At 62.1% G+C, this 17,002-nt stretch overlaps 1 protein-coding gene across 3 annotated transcripts; it reads left to right on the forward strand.

Annotated features, from left to right (window-relative positions):
* Positions 1 to 1,413: 1,413 nt before the first annotated feature.
* Positions 1,414 to 16,417, forward strand: PER1 (period circadian regulator 1). Of its 3 annotated transcripts, none has more exons than XM_037808463.1 (23): positions 1,414 to 1,556; positions 6,922 to 7,340; positions 7,453 to 7,551; positions 7,645 to 7,799; positions 7,883 to 8,004; positions 8,096 to 8,297; positions 8,428 to 8,479; positions 8,614 to 8,756; positions 9,137 to 9,215; positions 9,292 to 9,398; positions 9,576 to 9,729; positions 9,815 to 9,923; positions 10,007 to 10,138; positions 10,357 to 10,462; positions 10,546 to 10,717; positions 10,803 to 10,933; positions 11,139 to 11,318; positions 11,951 to 12,193; positions 13,085 to 13,695; positions 14,136 to 14,328; positions 14,505 to 14,694; positions 14,971 to 15,121; positions 15,525 to 16,417. In XM_037808463.1, exons 2-23 carry the CDS (start codon positions 7,066 to 7,068, stop codon positions 15,801 to 15,803), a joined length of 3,885 nt encoding a protein of 1,294 aa, XP_037664391.1. In that variant the 5' UTR covers positions 1,414 to 1,556; positions 6,922 to 7,065; the 3' UTR covers positions 15,804 to 16,417. The 3 variants fall into 3 exon arrangements, with proteins under 3 accessions (XP_037664391.1, XP_037664389.1, XP_037664390.1); XM_037808461.1 differs by lacking the exon at positions 1,414 to 1,556 and adding an exon at positions 5,317 to 5,422; XM_037808462.1 differs by lacking the exons at positions 1,414 to 1,556; positions 11,139 to 11,318 and adding an exon at positions 5,317 to 5,422.
* Positions 16,418 to 17,002: the final 585 nt, after the last annotated feature.

Consider the following 17,002-nt stretch of genomic DNA (forward strand, 5'->3'; position numbering starts at 1 on the left):
TGTTCCCATGGTTGCTCGCTCCTAGGCCCGAAGGCCTGCTTGTTTGAAGCGTCTCTTCCTCTTTATGCCTAGCACTGTGCGAGCAGCCATATGGCTTAATGCTGCTGAGTCTATCTCCGCATGGAGACCCAGCTGAGTGTGGCCTGGAGCTGGCTGTCAGTAGCCTGTTATTCTTGCAACCCAGGTTATCTGGTGACTGCAGACCCCACGCTGAACTTTTACCTCCCAGGTCTTGACACTCCTATCTGATGTGACACCGCAGCATCCCTGTCCCCAGGCATTTCAGCAATGGGTGGAGGGTGCTGGGTGACCTCTGGAGGGATGAGCTTCTCTGAGCTGCAGTATGAGAATCCCAGCATTGACAAGGAAAACTAGAGAGCGTTTACCAAACTTGCCCGCTCCCAAGAAACAACCAAGGCTGCTTCTGAAAATACATATTTTCAGGCTCCTTTCCTGGAGATTCCGATTTGACAGCTCTAAGGGGCCCAGGTGATTCTCACAACACAATCACTACCATGACGCCCTCCATTTATGGAGAGCTGACTGTGTCAGACACTGCTGGGGGCTTTCCATGCTTCCTCCACAGAACCCCTTCCAGATTTAGGATTCCTGCAGGCCCTGGGGCCCGCCTTTATGGTGTCACACACTTGGGTTCAAACTCGGCCCCACCACTGCCTAGCGTGTTACTTCGGACAGGCTGGGTCACCTCTGGGTCTCAGTCTCCTCAAAAGGGGCGGCCTCCTCCGGGGCCGCGAAGCGCCCGGCCCGGCCCACGGCGCTCAATCAGGAGGAGACTCTTCGCCTTCATCGTCGTCATCATGAAACACTGAGATGTAAAATGCAGGCCGTTTCCCCCTAATGCGCGCACCTCCCAGCTTCGGAGAGTATCAGGGATTCAGGGCCAAGGCCCCAGCTCTGGGGGCGCTGTTGTCACGCCGTGAATGGCTCGCCAGGGTCTCGGCCCAATGCCCTTTGCCGAGATCCCCACCGCCGCCACCGCCACGCTCATCTGCGCCTGCGTGCTGAGCACGGTCGCTGCGTCTGCGCACTCTGCGGTCCCGGATAAGGGTGTCGTCAAGGAAAATCCCCAGCTTCTAAGTAAACAAGTTGCCGCGTGAGCCCGAAGGCACGTGTCCTCTACATCTCCGAGACCTCTCAGCCTATGAAAAAGTATGGAGGGCTGGACTGACATTTGCATCACCGAATTAGGTAAGTCGGAGGATGGGCCCATAGCCAATGAGGGCGTCGAAAATGGGCAGAGGCATGGCTTCCGGTCAGGCTTCCAATCAGCGCGGCGGGGCGGCCCCTTCCGCACGTGGCTCTGTCACTGTCGGTCGGAATGCCGACCAATAAGAAGGTGACTGCGGCCTGCAGGGCCAAAGGAGGCTGTGCCCGGGTGGTGAGGCTGCACGCGGCGCGGGGCATGGGTCGGCGCCCCTAAGGCCAATAAGCTTGGGGGGCGTGGCAGCCCGGCCGCTGGGCGGGGCTGGAGGAGCCAGTATGAGTAGTTGTGGTACTAGCTGGGAAGAAAGTGGACTCTGCGTGGCGCGCTGAGAGTGAGTATCCTGGGACTGGGAGCGGGGACGGTCGGAAGGAGTTTTTCTGGAGAGTGGTGCCGTCAGGAGGGCTGTTACTGGAGTGGGGAAAATCGTGCAAATGCGTGAGCGCCCAGTGGGAGGGCTCATGGTTGTGCGCATTAGGAGTCGCGGGCTAAGATAGCTCCAGAGGGACGGGGTGGAAGGGGGAGTCACTGACATCTGATCCCTCACGGCCCCAAGGTGCCTCGACCCTGGCTGTTCGGGGCGGGAGGCGGGAACTCGGATGCTCTTAGCGCTCTGAGGGAGCTGAGACGCACTTTCCAGGGAGGGACAGGATTGGACCCCTGAGAGCTGGTAGGGGGGTGTTCCAGTGTGTGGCCGCGGTTGGGAAGGCGCCTAAGCATTTGAAAGATGCAAGCGTTCTGAGGTTGGAGGGAGGTCCTCGGAGGGCATGAAAGGGTTGACATGGTGATTTGAGAATAGAAAGTGCGGTGAATGGTGTGACCCTGAGGTTGTCTTTCTCAGGTAGAGGGGAGGGATCAGGCTTCGGAGTTACCCTTGGGCGTACCGGTGGAGTAGCATCTGTTGGGTCCTGGAGAGAGGATGGGGTTGGGGTTTGTGCAGATTGGCTGCCCACATGCCTTCCTGGTCCCCTGAAGGTAGGGAGGCACCAACAGAGTGTTCTGGTATCTCTTTGTACAAACAATCAGGCCTGTGGAAAAGTGGCCTGGGGTAAGGTGGGAGCAGGGGGAAGTGGGGTTCCTAGGAAATCACTGGGGCTGGCCGCTGCCAGAGTGATCTCGAAGGCTCTTTGAGCACATGAAAACTGGGGAGTTGATGATTAGAAGGGTGTGGGAGTACAAACTGAATGTCTTGGGATGGGGCCCATGGGGAAGGCATGATGGGATGGAGTGTGTTCAGGCACCAAACTTAGAATCAGCTGGATATTTGAGAGGCCCAGGCTCCCCGGTGCTGAGATGCAACTCAGAGGTTGGATAACACCTCACAAGTTTCTGGGTGGGGGGGGGGGTAAGAAACCAGAATGACAAGCCATTATCAGAGCTCAGATTTGAACCCCCATCTCCTTTGTTTAAGAGCCAGAGAACATATTATGAGGCAGACAATTTAGGCAAGTTTAGGAACTTCTAAGACTTAGTCATTCCCCATGGAGTGCTGATGACAATACCTGTCTCACAGAGTGGTTCAAGAGGCCCTCATCTCCTTCGGACACAACAGCAGTGACAGGGTGAGAGATTTAGGTGAATGTGGTGGGCGGGAATTAGAGATCTGCATTCTCAAGTCTTTCTGCAGGTTTTGGCTCCTCCCTCCTCACTTCTCTCTCCATGGTCCTTCTGGTCCTCAGAGAGCAGCTCACGTTCCCTTCTTACTCCCTTCTGTCCCTTTTCCCAGATCCAGGCCCCAGGTAGGGCCACTTGTTCTGTTCTAGTCTGCCTTCCTCATCCCAGGCCCATTCTCCTCTCTACCCCTCCTCCCTCCTTCTCTGCTGCCATGGTAACAAGAGATTCAGGTTCTGAAAGGAGGCTTCTGGGAGGGAGCAAAGGTGCGTGTTCTTTCTCCCAGAACATGGGCCTCCAACTTCCCCGCCCTGGCTTTTTGGTACCCGGCCAGCAGATGTGTACAGTTTGGATGGGCGGGAGGAGGAGAATCAGTGCCACGAGCTGGAGGAACCAAGAGGAAGGAGGGCATATGCGAGACCCAAGAAGAGGGCCAGGCACTGGGGAGGGGGTCACCCCTTCTTCCTAATTCTCTCTCCAGGAATCCCTGGCTTGGGGACAGGACGGCTGTCGTTGGGTCGGGGAGGCGCCCCGGCTGGGCGCATGTCCTGGGCTGCCAGCCAAGGGAACATGATGTTCCCGAGCGCGCCGGCCGCCGCCCTCTTGGGCTGGCCGCCTCCCAAACCGCTGTCTTTCCAGCCTCCCTGCCCCACATTCCCCGGCTGCCGCGCCCCGCCCCCTTCCTTCGCTTTGACGTCACCGCTGCCTCCCGCCTCCTCTCTTCCATTGACGGCAGCAGGGCCTGGTTACTGTGGGGATGGCGAGGCCGGACGACCCGCGCCTGGCAAGCGGGTGTGGGCTGCTAGAGCGCCGCGCTCCTTTGTCTTTGCAAAAGATAGATATGGAGGGGGCCTTGGGAGAGGCAGGGCTGCCTGGGTCAGAGGAGGCGGAGGGCAGGTTGGGAGAAACGAGATCACACCCACATCCCAGAGGGGAGCTGAGGAAGAAAAAAAGGGGTGTTTACCGAGAAGAGGTGTTTGAAATTGAGACCAGGGACGGGGCCACAGCGGAGAGGGAGCAGTAAGCGGGGGGGGGGGGCACTTTCAAGGAGAAGGAACTGAGTATTCAGGCTCCTGAATTCTTCCTGTGTTTTCCTGCTTTGGTTTTTCTGGGTTATTTTATAACATCCCTTCATCCCAGCTTTTCCCGCGAGCCCTCCCCCTGGCCCCCGCCATGGGGAACACCATTGTTCAGGAAAGCTTAGGCCATGTGACAGCAAAGGGACTGCACCCACAGCTGATTATGTCAGCAAAGCAGCTTGGGGGGGGGGTGCTCTTCACTTGCCACCCACGTTTCCTGGGAGCCAGCACTCAGAGGTACTACTTGTCACAGCCCTGGAAATCAGATGAAGGGGTCTGTTCTGGCAGGCAGACAGTTTAAACCTCCCAAATCAAGCCCCTGTGGTTTTTCTAGGACTCAGTGTTCTGCTTGCCCCACCTCCCTCCCCAAAATTATAATTTCCAGCCTCTCTCCATTGCTGAGATTCAGTCATTGCACTCCTGCTCCTTCCCCACCCCCCAGCCCTCCTTGTCAACGAATCAGCACATTTACTGACCACTTACCATGTTCCAGTTCCTGTTCTGGGTGCTGGGGTACAGGGAAATGAGACAGGTGAGGTCCCTGGTTCTTGACTTTCTCTTTCCCTAGCAATAGGGATCTGAAACCCCGGGCACCCCACCTTTCCTTGTGCAGGGCCCCAGCTGGTCTCTTCTCTCAGCTGCCCCCTCTGTCCCCCTGTAGCTAAGGCTTCCTGGCCCCCACTTTTGGGGCAGCCCTAATTGAGTGGTAGAATCCTCAGGAGAAGAGAAGCACTAGTCACCACCTAGGCTGTCCGTGAGACCTGTTTTCTGATTGGCCATAGAGGCCTGCCATTGTTTCCCTTTACAACCACTATTGGCTCTGGCTACCCTTTCCATTGTTTTCCCCCCAGGCATGGCATCTGGACCCTCCATTGCCCTCCTCCCAGCTGTCTTCAGGATTCGAAGTGGCAGTGGAAGGGGTTGGGTAAAAATTCATCTCCATATTTTAAAGACCAGGTTCCAGAGGGGGGTGTAGGAAAGGCCACACCAGCCTGGTTCCTCTCCCCCTCCTCTCAGGGGACAGCGGTTTAGTCCACCTCTTAGAGTCTGCATTCCTTTTCCCATCCCTGGCAAGGCCAAGGTGTCCTGTCCTGCAAAGCTGGTCAGTTCAGGAAGTGGACGTTTCTTGAGCGCCTACTATGGGACAGGCATTTTTCCTAAAGAAGGACAGCTTACCTCCCCTGCCCTCCCTCCCATTATTCACTGTGCTTGGCGTCCTGCGCCCATTGGCTGGGCGGTGTCTGGGGCCCTTCAGCCCAGCGCCAGCACCCAGATCCACGTGCGCCCGTGTGTGTGACACAGCCCTGACCTCAGTGGGGGCCGGGAGCCAATCAGGCGCCGGGATGGGATCCCCAGCCAGTCGGGGGCGGGGCCTGCGGCCGCGGGCAGGGGGCCAATGAGGGGCAGTTCCTGGCATTATGCAACCCGCCTCCCGGCCCCGCGGAGCTGCCACTCGGCTACGGACTGGAACGGCGGCGGGCAGGCGGCCGAAGGGCGTTCGCGAGGCCAGGTAGGCATCTCCGCGGCCGCCCTGGGGTAGGTCTCCGGTCCCGAGCTGGACCCCCGCCACTTCCAGCCCGCTGCGGTGCTTTTATCCGAGGTGCTCCCACGGCACGCAAGTAACCCTTCCCTTGCCGCTGTCCACCCTCTCGGTCCCCGGGGACCTCGGTGGCTCTCGCCACCCTGCACTGGGCGGCTGCACGCCTGACCCGCCTCCTTCCTTGCAGCTTGGCCGCCCCGTTGCCAGCCATCCTGGCCCCACATCCGACCCTCGGTGGGCATGTCCCCTACCTTCTTTCTCGTCACTCGGGGTCCCCTGTTTTATCTCGGCATTAGGGTAAAGCAGACCCCTTCAAGGCTCTCGACGCTCCCCGCCCTCCCCCCTCCAATCCCTGGCCCCGCGCCGGCCGTGATGTCAGCTGGGTTCGGGCTGGAACATCCCGTTCCCGGCGCTAGTTCCTGCTCTTGGCCACAGCCTTCCCTTTTCTCCTGGCGCTCAGAAAATGCAAGGGGGGGTGGTGGTTGGACGGGGAGTGGAGGGGGAGCTATCCGCTGGCTGTTGTGCGTCCCCTGCTCAGGGCTCAGTGTGTCTGCTTCGGCTAGGGGGTGGAGGCCAGAAAAGTAGGGGACCCAGGATAGGGGAGTCCTGGGTTCTTGACGACGGCAGGTACTGGCTTCGGTCTTGGGGGGCGGGAGGGGTGGGCAGGGGCCGAAGAGAGTAAGCCTCTGTCGTCTTGACCAGGAAGACTGAGACCCAAGCGAGAGCCAGGTTGGGGAGCTGGCGCGCAGAGGGCGGTGGCGGTGGGGGCGGCGGCTGTGTTTTCGCTCCGGGGAGCCCAGGGCCGTCCCTGGAACCGGATGGACCGGCCGCCCCTCTTTCTAAGGCCGCTGGACCGTCCGAGGACTGGGGGCGTGCTGTGGGGAAGGGGGCGACCCCGGGCCGCGACCGCCACAGTGTGGGAGTGCGTCGTTCCCCCGCTTCCGCCGGGAAATGGGGGAGGGGACGCCCCTCCCGCGCCCCTGTGGTCCCCCCAGCAACCGCTGAGCTCAGCCGCTGACGTCGGTTTCCCTGGCGACCACGGCGGCGGAAGCGTGTGGTGGGTCCGCGCATGTGCGGCGGGGGTAGCACCGCCCCCCCCCCCCCCGGATAAAATTAGCCGGGAGGCCTAAATATAGGAGGCAAAAGGCGGCGCGGGAGTCCCAGGCAGAGTCGGGGCCTGGTGGGGACTTGGAGATGGGACGCATGCAGGCTTCGGTCCACAGTCGTCGACTGAGGCTCTTCTTACGCAGGCCGTGGCTGGCAGGGGACGTGAGGGAAGGCCCAGGAGAGGCCCCTTTCCACCTGTGGCCCCTTTAGGGGATGGAAAACAGATTTTCCCCAGGCTCCCCATTGGAAGCGCCAGGTCTGAGACCCAGGAGCAGGCAGGCAGGGGAGGGCCTGAGTGAAGCCAGCAAGTGCTTTGAGGCACTCGTTTTTCCAATCTTTCCTTGCTGGTCTTTGTCTTCCAGGTGCTGCCTGCGCTCGAACTTTGCTCAGTACGCAGAGACTCGGGTCTCCAGCCCCACTCCCGCAGCCAGGCCTCCCGGCCCCCTTGTGCGTCCGTGGTGGCCTCTCCGTCTTCCCTCTTCTCTTGCCCTCCCCATGGCCTAGACATGAGCGACCCCCGAGAAGGGGCTGATGGGGGAGGGGACCCCAGGCCCGGGGAACCCTTTTGTCCTGGGAGGGCCCCCTCCCCCGGACCCCCACCACACCGGCCTTGCCCGGGCCCCAGCCTGGCAGATGACACCGATGCCAACAGCAATGGCTCCAGCGGCAATGAGTCCAATGGGCCCGAGTCCAGGGGTGCATCCCAGCGGAGCTCCCACAGCTCCTCCTCTGGCAATGGCAAGGACTCGGCCCTGCTGGAGACCACTGAGAGCAGCAAAAGGTGTGCGTGGATCTGGGTTGCAGGGGCTGGGAGTGGGCTTGTGAGCAGGCCGAGCTCGGGGATGGGCCCCAGGCCACTGTCCCCTCATTTTGGGCTTGTTGTTTCTCCCTAGCACAAATTCCCAGAGCCCATCGCCACCCAGCAGCTCCATTGCTTACAGCCTCCTGAGTGCCAGCTCGGAGCAGGACAACCCATCGACCAGTGGCTGCAGGTGTGTGGGCCGAGGGCTGGGGGAGAGGGCTGAGGGCTAGGCCAGGCTCCGGGGCTCATGCCTGTATCCCCTTCCTCCTCGTGGGCCTTGCAGCAGTGAACAGTCGGCCCGGGCGAGGACCCAGAAGGAGCTCATGACGGCGCTGCGGGAGCTCAAGCTGCGGTTGCCCCCGGAGCGCCGTGGCAAGGGCAGGTCAGGGACCCTGGCCACACTCCAGTACGCGCTGGCCTGTGTCAAGCAGGTGCAGGGTGAGTGGTGCTTCCTGGGAGGGCAGTGGCCAGGTGCTGGACTGCTCCGGTTGGGCCTTCTCCTCACTGCCTTCGCCCTGCAGCCAACCAGGAATACTATCAGCAGTGGAGCCTGGAGGAAGGCGAGCCGTGTGCCATGGACATGTCCACATACACGCTGGAGGAGCTGGAGCATATCACGTCTGAGTACACGCTTCGCAACCAGGTCCGCAGCGGCCCAGCCTCTCTCTTCAGACATACCTGCTGCCACCACCCCCAGCTTCTGAGCTTGCTTTTGCTCTCTCCCTTTTGCCCAGGATACCTTCTCGGTGGCCATCTCCTTCCTGACAGGCCGCATTGTCTACATCTCGGAGCAGGCAGGTGTTCTGCTGCGTTGCAAGCGGGATGTGTTCCGAGATGCCCGCTTCTCAGAGCTCCTGGCTCCCCAGGACGTGGGTGTCTTCTATGGCTCCACTGCCCCGTCTCGCCTGCCCACCTGGGGCACCGGGGCCTCGGCAGGTGAGGTGCCAAGGGCTGGTGGGGGAGGGAGGAGCAGGTCCGGGAAGCTCCTTCTGGGAGAGTTTGAGAGGGTCGGGCTTCCCCCTGCTGGAGGGGCCAGAGGGCTCACTACCCTCCTGGTCTCCCCTAGGGTCAGGCCTCAAGGACTTCACCCAGGAGAAGTCTGTGTTCTGTCGAATCAGGTAGGTAGAGGGAGTTAGGAGCCAGCAACTCTGAATTCTCTGGTTCTTCTGTGTGGGCTGCAACGCTGAGCTTGGAGGGATGGGTGACCCTCTCTTAAAAATTCCTGATTGCTCTCTCCTCTCCACCTTGCCAGAGGAGGTCCTGACCGGGATCCAGGGCCTCGGTACCAGCCATTCCGCCTCACACCGTACGTGACCAAGATCCGGGTCTCAGATGGGGCCTCCGCACAGCTGTGCTGCCTGCTTATCGCAGAGCGTATTCACTCGGGTTATGAAGGTAGGTGGGCTGGGGGCCTGGCCTGCTGGGCATGGGGTGGGTGCCTCCTGGGCCCAGGCTGGGGGTGAGGTAGGAAAGGAGCCTGGGAGGCATGTCCCACCCACCTAGAATTTTGGAACAGAGGAATGTATTCTATGGATGAGGGCTTGATCCTGTGTAGAGTTGCCTAAGAGCCCTGAGTAGGGGGAGGCAGAGAAGGGTGCCTTGGTTCTCACTTTCTTTACTGATACAAGAGTGGTGCAGACCAGCTCTGTAGGCCGAAGGGCCCTGGGTGGAGCTGGGGGGAGGACTGCCACCCAGCCTGGGCCCCAAACCGAATGGAGGGCCGAGGAGTTGGGCTGTCTGGAGGAAACCCAGTGGCCGTGTCTTCTGGGCCTCAGCTCCCCGGATCCCTCCCGACAAGAGGATTTTTACCACGCGGCACACACCCAGCTGCCTCTTCCAGGATGTGGATGAGAGGTGAGGTTAGGACCTGGAGAAAAGGGGGTGGGCCAGGGTGGAGGCCCCGCCATGCTGATGCCTCCTCTCGTGTCAGGGCCGCCCCGCTCCTGGGCTACCTGCCCCAGGACCTCCTGGGGGCCCCTGTGCTGCTCTTCCTGCACCCCGAGGACCGACCCCTCATGCTGGCCATCCACAAGAAGAGTGAGTGCCTCTCCTTCTGCTGTCCCTTCCCAGCTCCAGGGCTTCTTTGCGGCTCCCCGGTGCTTGGGTCTCTTGGCACCTTGGTCTCCTGCTCTCCAGGGGTGGGCCTCCCCCTCAGTGCCCTTTGCACCCTGCTCACCCTCCTGCTGATCCCCACCTCATCTCCACTCCCCCCAGTCCTGCAGCTAGCAGGCCAGCCCTTTGACCACTCCCCGATCCGCTTCTGCGCCCGCAATGGGGAGTACGTCACCATGGACACCAGCTGGGCCGGCTTCGTGCACCCCTGGAGTCGCAAGGTGGCCTTTGTGTTGGGTCGCCACAAAGTGCGCACGTAAGTGGGTCCTGCCCCAGAGCCGACACTGGGGTGTGGGAGTGGGCCTGGGACTGGGCTTGACTCACCCTTTCCCACCCCCCAGGGCGCCCCTGAACGAGGATGTGTTCACGCCCCCGGCCCCCAGCCCAGCTCTGTCCCTGGACCCTGAGATTCAGGAGTTGTCAGAGCAGATCCACCGGCTGCTGCTACAGGTGTGCACGGAGGGGAGTGGGCTAGGGGGCAGAGTGGGAGCAGCAGCCTGTGGACGTCTAACCTGCCCGTCTCCCTGCTTCAGCCCGTGCACAGCCCCAGCCCCACAGGGCTCTGCGGAGTCGGCCCCCCGCCGTCCCCCGGTCCTCTCCTCAGCCCCGGCTCCTCCAGTGATAGCAACGGGGGGGATGCCGAAGGGCCTGGGCCTCCTGCCCCGGTGAGTGGCCCTCTCCCTTCCTGCTCTGGCCTCCCGCTTCCCCCATCCTTCTTAGAGTTAATGTTGCCAACCCAGAAGCACCGTGCCTCCTCCTTCCCGTCCTGTCCCCCCGTGGCCCCCGTGCCCCTCCCCTTGGCACCTTCATGCTGCGCTGTGCCCTTGGCTGCTGGTGCTGGCTAGCACCCCAATGCTGCCCGTCGCCCTGCTGTGCCCCCCAGGTGACCTTCCAGCAGATCTGTAAGGACGTGCATCTGGTGAAACACCAGGGCCAGCAGCTTTTCATTGAGTCCCGGGCCCGGCCCCCACCCCGGCCACGCCTCCCTGGTGAGTTGCTGAGGGTGAGGAGACCTGGGGGTGCCCTGACCTTCACCCCCCAACTCATTCACCGTTTTGTTTCCTTGGTCCAGCTCCAGGCATTTCCAAGGCTAAGGCCCTTCCCTGTCAGCTCCTGGACACAGAGCTGGAGGCGGCTCCTGCTCCATTCCTGGCCCCACTAGCCCTGGCCTCTGAGGAGGCCGAGAGGAAAGAAGCCTCGGGTTGTTCCTACCAGCAGATCAATTGTCTGGACAGCATCCTCAGGTAAGGCTGGCCTGGCGCCTTCCCCTCCTGGGCCTTGCCCCTGCGCCCCCAGGCCCCGCCCTCATGCCCCCCGGTGCACCGCCAGGTACCTGGAGAGCTGCAGCATCCCCAACACGACCAAGCGCAAATGTGCCTCCTCCTCGTCCTGCACCACCTCTTCGGCTTCTGATGACGACAGGCAGAGAACAGGTCCAGCCCCCGCGGGAGCCAAGAAGGGTAAGGACCCCACGCGTCTAGCCGGGTGACCCCGCTGTCTCTCTCCTGCCTTTGGGCCCCCAACCTTGCTCGGCCTGCGCCCCTCCCCTCCAGCCTCCTCATCTCCCTCTGCCCACTAGCCATCCCTCCCCCTCCTCCCTGGGATCCCCTCTCCTGACCTCCCGGTGGGGCTGGGGCTGGTAACCGGCACCATCTCTCCGCACAGATCCGCCGTTGGCAGTGCTGGCTGGGGTGGGGGCCACCCCGCGGAAGGAGCCAGTGGTGGGAGGCCCCCTGAGCCCGCTTGCCCTGGCCAATAAGGCAGAGAGCGTGGTGTCCGTCACCAGTCAGTGTAGCTTCAGCTCCACCATCGTCCATGTGGGAGACAAGAAGCCCCCGGAGTCGGGTACGGGTGTGGGGTGCGGGGGGCAGTGCCCGGGCTCCCGGGTCCCTCAGCCAGAACTCCCTTCTGCCTGCCTTTCCCCCACTCCAGCCCCAGTGGAGAGGAGGCGGCCTCCCTCCCAGCTTGGGGCTGCCCCTCCTTGCTCCCACCCCCATCACCTCTGTTGCTTGTCCTTGTGTTCTTAGGTCAGTTCAAATGTAAAGTCAGGTGGGGGGTTCAGCCCAGAAGTGCTGACTGTAGGGGTCCTGGAGGGAGGGGATGTTGAAGACCACTGAACTGTCTGTGCATACCGACATTGAGAAGGTGTGAGGAAAGGGCAAGAGGTGGGCTTCCCTTTCAGTGAGTGGAGTAAAGGTGTCATTCCCAGGGGGCTTCCTGGCAGAGTAGCTGTCCCTGGAGGGAACCGAGTAGCTCCCCTCCTCCTGGGTTAGCTTGACTTGGAGAATCAGGCCCAGAGCCAGCCCTCAGCAGGGAGGTGGCAAGAGGCAGACACAGGGCCCAGGGATGGCCGGGGGCAGAGGCCGGGGGCAGAGGCCAGGGGTGGGCTGGGCTGTTGGGCAGGAGGGGTGTGGTGGGGGCACACTGACCCCTGAGGTGATCTGGATGACCTTTCCCCCCACCTCACCCTCCCTCAGACATCGTCATGATGGAGGACCTGCCTGGTTTGGCTCCGGGCCCGGCCCCCAGCCCGGTCCCCAGCCCCACCGTAGTGCCGGACCCAGCCCCAGACGCCTACCGCCCTGTGGGCCTGACCAAGGACGTGCTCTCCCTGCACACCCAGAAGGAGGAGCAGGCCTTCCTCAGCCGCTTCCGCGACCTCGGCAGGCTGCGTGGGCTTGTCGGCTCCTCCACGGCCCCCTCGGCCCCTGGCCAGCGAGGTAGCTACCCTGCAGCCTCCCTGAACGTGCCCTCTGCCCAGTCTAGGACCAGAACGTGGGTGTAGGGGGAGGGACCTCGAGGGAGGGGTTCCCGCTCAGGGCCCCAGGCTGGTGCTGGCTCCACCACCAGGGCCCAGCCTAGAGATGGCCCATGGCCGCTCGGCCAGGATTCTGGGCCACAGCCAGAGGAGGGCAGCTTGGGGGCTCCACTGAGACAGGCAGGTGGAGGTGCCTGGCTCCAGGTAAACTGCTTCGGCCCTAGCCTGGGAGCAGGGGCAGGAAGCGTGACCACTGAAGACTCAGTTGCAGCTGAGCAGGAGACATGCACAGAGCTCTGGGCTGAGGAGAGGCCAGGGGCACTAGGCCGACTCTAGATGGGGTCGCACCTTCGAGGGCAGTTGGACGGCTCCTGCCGGTGGACTCAGGCCCAGGCCTTTCTGCCCCTCTGCGTTCCTGCCCACCTCTTCGCTCCGCCATGAGCTAGACGGAACATGGCCTCGGCTGGCGGGAGGCAGCGCCCAGCAGCAGTGCCCGCAGGAGTTTGGCGGGTGAACCTGAGCCACCTGCTCATTCGTTCATGGACCCACCTGCCTCTTCCCGTCCGTCTGCACAGCCTGCCTCTGTCCTCTACACACTTTCAGCTCGACCCCCCTTGTAACGTCTTCCCCTGCTCCTTTCTCAATAAATCCCCTTGTCCCTGCCTCCTGTGGTTCTTCCCCAAAGGTTCCCCCACCTCCCGGGATCCCCTCTGGCCCTTGTGGGCCGGGAGGCCAAGCTCTCCCTGGAGCCTTTGCCCTGCCCTCTCTCCAGTCATGGGGTCAGGGCAGTGAAAGTGGCAGGGGCGCTCACCCCCAGCTTGAGGCCCCCGCTAACCCTGGTTTCTCCCCACAGGCTGCCACCACGGCCCGGCGCCCCCTGGCCGCCGCCAGCACTGCCGATCCAAAGCCAAGCGCTCACGGCACCACCAGAACCCCCGGGCCGAAGCCTCCTGCTACGTCTCCCACCCCTCGCCTGTGCCACCCTCTGCCCCCTGGCCCCCTCCACCAGCCAACACCCCCTTTCCAGCTGTGGTCCAGCCCTATCCTCTTCCAGTATTCTCCCCCCGAGGAGACCCCCAGCCTCTTCCCGCTGCCCCCACCACTGTGCCCTCTGCACCTTTCTCTGCTCCCCTGGTGACCCCCATGGTAGCCTTAGTGCTCCCTAACTATCTGTTCCCTCCCCCATCCAGCTATCCCTATGGGGCAACTCAGCCCCCTGCTGAGGGGCCTCCCACCCCTGCCTCCCACTCCCCTTCTCCGTCCTTGCCCCCTCTGCCCCCCAGCCCTCCCCACTGCCCGGATTCTCCACTCTTCAACTCAAGATGCAGCTCCCCACTCCAGCTGAATCTTCTGCAGCTTGAGGAGCCTCCCCGTGCTGAGGGGGCTGCTGTTGCAGGAGGCCCTGGGAGCAGTGCTGGGCCCCCTCCTCCCAGTGAGGGGGCCACCGTGCCAGAGGCCAGACTGGTGAGCACTGACCCTGCTGCATGCTCTTCCCAGCCTCCGCCCCACTCCAGCTCCCCCCCTCCACCGCTGCTCCTCCACCTTCCACTCTGTGCTTCTTGCTCTCTGCCTGGCTGGCATCTCGGTCTCCAGGAGGTAGACACCCTGGCTGTGTCGTTCAGGGCATGAATCAGCTGTCTCATCTGGGATGGGGGCAGTCCTGTGTGTCCAGCAGGTGGCGAGGACATCCCGATAACTTCTGAGGCCCCATCTGCCGCTGGGGGAGGGCTTGGCATCGCGTGCCATCTCCTCTCCAGCCTGCTTCTCTTGCGTCCCAGCCCACGGCCACAACAGCCAGATTGGGAAACAGAGAACACTGTGGGTGGGGGATATCCCCCACGGGCAGCAGTTGAGGGAAAGCCTAGGTGTCGACCTTCCCTGATCCCTGGCTTCGGCTCCTCCAGGTGGAAGTGACCGAGTCCTCCAACCAGGATGCGCTGTCGGGCTCCAGCGACCTGCTGGAGCTGCTGCTGCAAGAGGACTCTCGCTCCGGCACGGGCTCTGCTGCCTCGGGCTCCCTGGGCTCCGGCTCCGGCTCCGGCTCTGGGTCTGGCTCAGGCTCCCACGAGGGGGGTAGCACGTCAGCCAGTATCACACGTGAGTGCCCCCCACCACACACATTTATCTCCTGGGGTAGGGCCATGGCTGGGGAGCTGGGAGGCCAGGCCCCTCCTTGGGTGAGCTCCCAGAGGCCAGTGGGTGGGGGGAGGCCCTGGTTGTGGGAACGCCAGCCTTCCTGACTCTGCCGGTCCACCCCTTCCGCCCCTTCGCAGGCAGCAGTCAGAGCAGCCACACAAGCAAGTACTTTGGCAGCATCGACTCTTCTGAGGCTGAGGCTGGGGCCGCCCAGGCCAGGGTGGAGCCTGGGGACCAGGTCATCAAGTATGTACTCCAGGATCCCATCTGGCTACTCATGGCTAATGCAGACCAGCGGGTCATGATGACCTACCAGGTGCCCTCCAGGTGAGGGGTTTCAGAGGCTGCCACCCTCGTTCCCCAGCTGAGCTAGGAGTTTTCTTCTCTGGGGCTGGCTTGGCCCCAAGGGCTCCCATCCATCCCCCCTGCCCACTGGAGCCCAGGTTGGTTCTTCTGGACTGAGGGCAGGTGTCCTGGGTTTGGGAGCCCTGAACTCCCCTGGTGCTAGTTCAGGGGAGCGCAGTGGGCAGGGGTTGCGGCTGGCAGAGAATGCTGGTCTCTTGGGCCCTGGCCCCGGCCCCCAGCCTCTGCCTTCTGAACCAGGGACATGGCCTCGGTGCTGAAGCAGGACCGGGAGCGGCTCCGGGCCATGCAGAAGCAGCAGCCGCGGTTCTCGGAGGACCAGCGGAGGGAGCTGGGTGCTGTGCACTCCTGGGTCCGGAAGGGCCAGCTGCCTCGGGCCCTGGATGTGACGGTGAGAGAAGTCTGGGCCGGGAGGGAGAAGGGGGAATTGAGCTCAAGAGATAGAGGCTAAGGGCTAATCCCCGCACTGTCCTCGTGTCGCTCATTCTGAAGGATGTTGATTCCACTCAGTTTGCAGCTGCATCAGGGCGTGTTAAACTTCATGAGTTTTTGCACTGCTTCCCTGAGCCTTTCTTGTGCTACTGTGTGGTGTGACCATCCACAGTGGGGGGTACAGGGTACAAAGCATTTTCTGACCTTGCTGGACCCCAGGATCCTTGCTGGGGTGCATTTGCGTAAACAGGTGTTTCTCAGGAGTGCATTCTGGGGGCTTCTTGGGTCTGGGTGTGCAGCTGGAGACTGGGGGATTGGCAGTGAGGGCCCTGCCCGACTCACTCATTCCTTCTCTTTCCAAGGCCTGTATGGACTGTGGTAGCAGCACCCAAACTCCCAGCCACCCCGATGGCCCCCTCTTCTCCGAGCTGGATGGACTGGGGCTGGAGCCCATGGAGGAGGGCGGAGGCGAGGGTGGCGGCGGTGGTGAGGGCGGAGGAGAGGGAGAGGGAGGAGGAGAGGCCGGGACCCAGGCGGGGGCTGGCGTCTTCGACTGTCAGGACCAGGCCATGGAGGAGGAGGAGCAAGGTGGGAGCACAGCCGGTTCAGCCTTACCTGCCCCAGGACACAGCACCAGCTAGACTCCACTCTGGGGCCACCTGTGGGAGCCCACAAGAGGCTTCCTTTCCCCGGTCCCATCTTCAAGAACTCAGCTGTGGCCGGACCAATCATTCAGAAACTGCCCCAGCTTCTCCCGCTGTAGGGGGCTGGACCCCCATCACCAGCCTAGGGTCCAGGGACTGCCTCCCGGCCCCTTCTTAGGGCACGAAGACCTGTGACTCCTCAGCCCAGCCCAGAGGTGCCCCCCCCCCTACCCCCAGTGAGGAGCCCTTGGAACCCTTGCCCTTCTAGATGGGGTTTGCTGCCAAGCTGCTGAAGAGGCCCCTCTGAACCCTGCTGAGCCCGAGTCCTGGTCCCGGAGGGTTGGGGCTGCACTTATTTATTGAGGGAGACAGCCCTCTCTCGCACTTCCTCCCTACAACCCAGATGGGAGGAGGTGGCCTGCGGCCCAAGGAGGACCCTGGGGTCCAGGCCCCTAGCTGCTTCAGGGTGGGGGAGGTTGGTAGACCATGGAGTCCCTGGTGCTGCCCCTCAGGTGGGACCCAGGTGTTCTCAGCTGTATCCTCTACTGATGGCGTTTGTGTTTTTGATATTGTGTCTGTTATTTTTTTAATACAAAAAAGGAAAAAATGACCACAGGACTTTGTGGAGTGAAATGGGGCATTGGGTGAGGAGAGGTGTATGGAGCTGCAGGGAGGCTTGATCTGCTTCCCAGAACGTGCGGGTGGGCAGTTGCACCCCTTGCCTGGCCCGCATCCCTGTTCTCCCCACAGCCTTTGCAGCTGAAAGGCTGAGCTTGCTAAATGTACACTAATTCACTCCACTCCAACCCTGACGTTCCCTCAGCCGGGTTTGTCCTGGGAAGGAGAGCGTGGGTGAGCTGCACCCCTGGGTCACGGGTGGTTGAGGGAGCGGAAAGTGCGCAAGCCCGCGGTGCTCCGAGGCGGTGGAGGGTGCCTAAGTTCTCGCCACACGCAGGAGGGCCCTTCAGGTCAGTTAAGTGGCTAAGGGACATAGAGTCGCGCACGTATTCTTGTTCGTGTTGGCCCCCGAAGGTGTGGGAGAGGGGAGGGACGGAACGGGTGGGGCTCATTAGTCCTCCAAAACCTAGAAAAAGAAGGGGGAACTTTGGAAAGCAAGGATTTTTAGGGATCAGGTACACTCGTCATTTTGAGTTACGGTCTCATTTTCTGGCGCCCCCTAATAGCTGATATATCTA

The sequence above is a fragment of the Choloepus didactylus genome, chromosome 18, assembly GCF_015220235.1.
Source record: "Choloepus didactylus isolate mChoDid1 chromosome 18, mChoDid1.pri, whole genome shotgun sequence".
NCBI lineage: Eukaryota > Metazoa > Chordata > Mammalia > Pilosa > Megalonychidae > Choloepus > Choloepus didactylus.

What these genes read in the sequence shown, in the direction of transcription:
- PER1 (XM_037808463.1), top strand. Translation starts at nt 7,066, where the DNA reads ATGAGCGACCCCCGAGAAGGGGCTGATGGGGGAGGGGACCCCAGGCCC. An exon ending in GGGCACCGGGGCCTCGGCAG is followed by an intron (nt 8,298 to 8,427) that starts GTGAGGTGCCAA and finishes GGTCTCCCCTAG; the next exon opens with GGTCAGGCCTCAAGGACTTC. An exon ending in CCCCGCGGGAGCCAAGAAGG is followed by an intron (nt 10,934 to 11,138) that starts GTAAGGACCCCA and finishes CTCTCCGCACAG; the next exon opens with ATCCGCCGTTGGCAGTGCTG.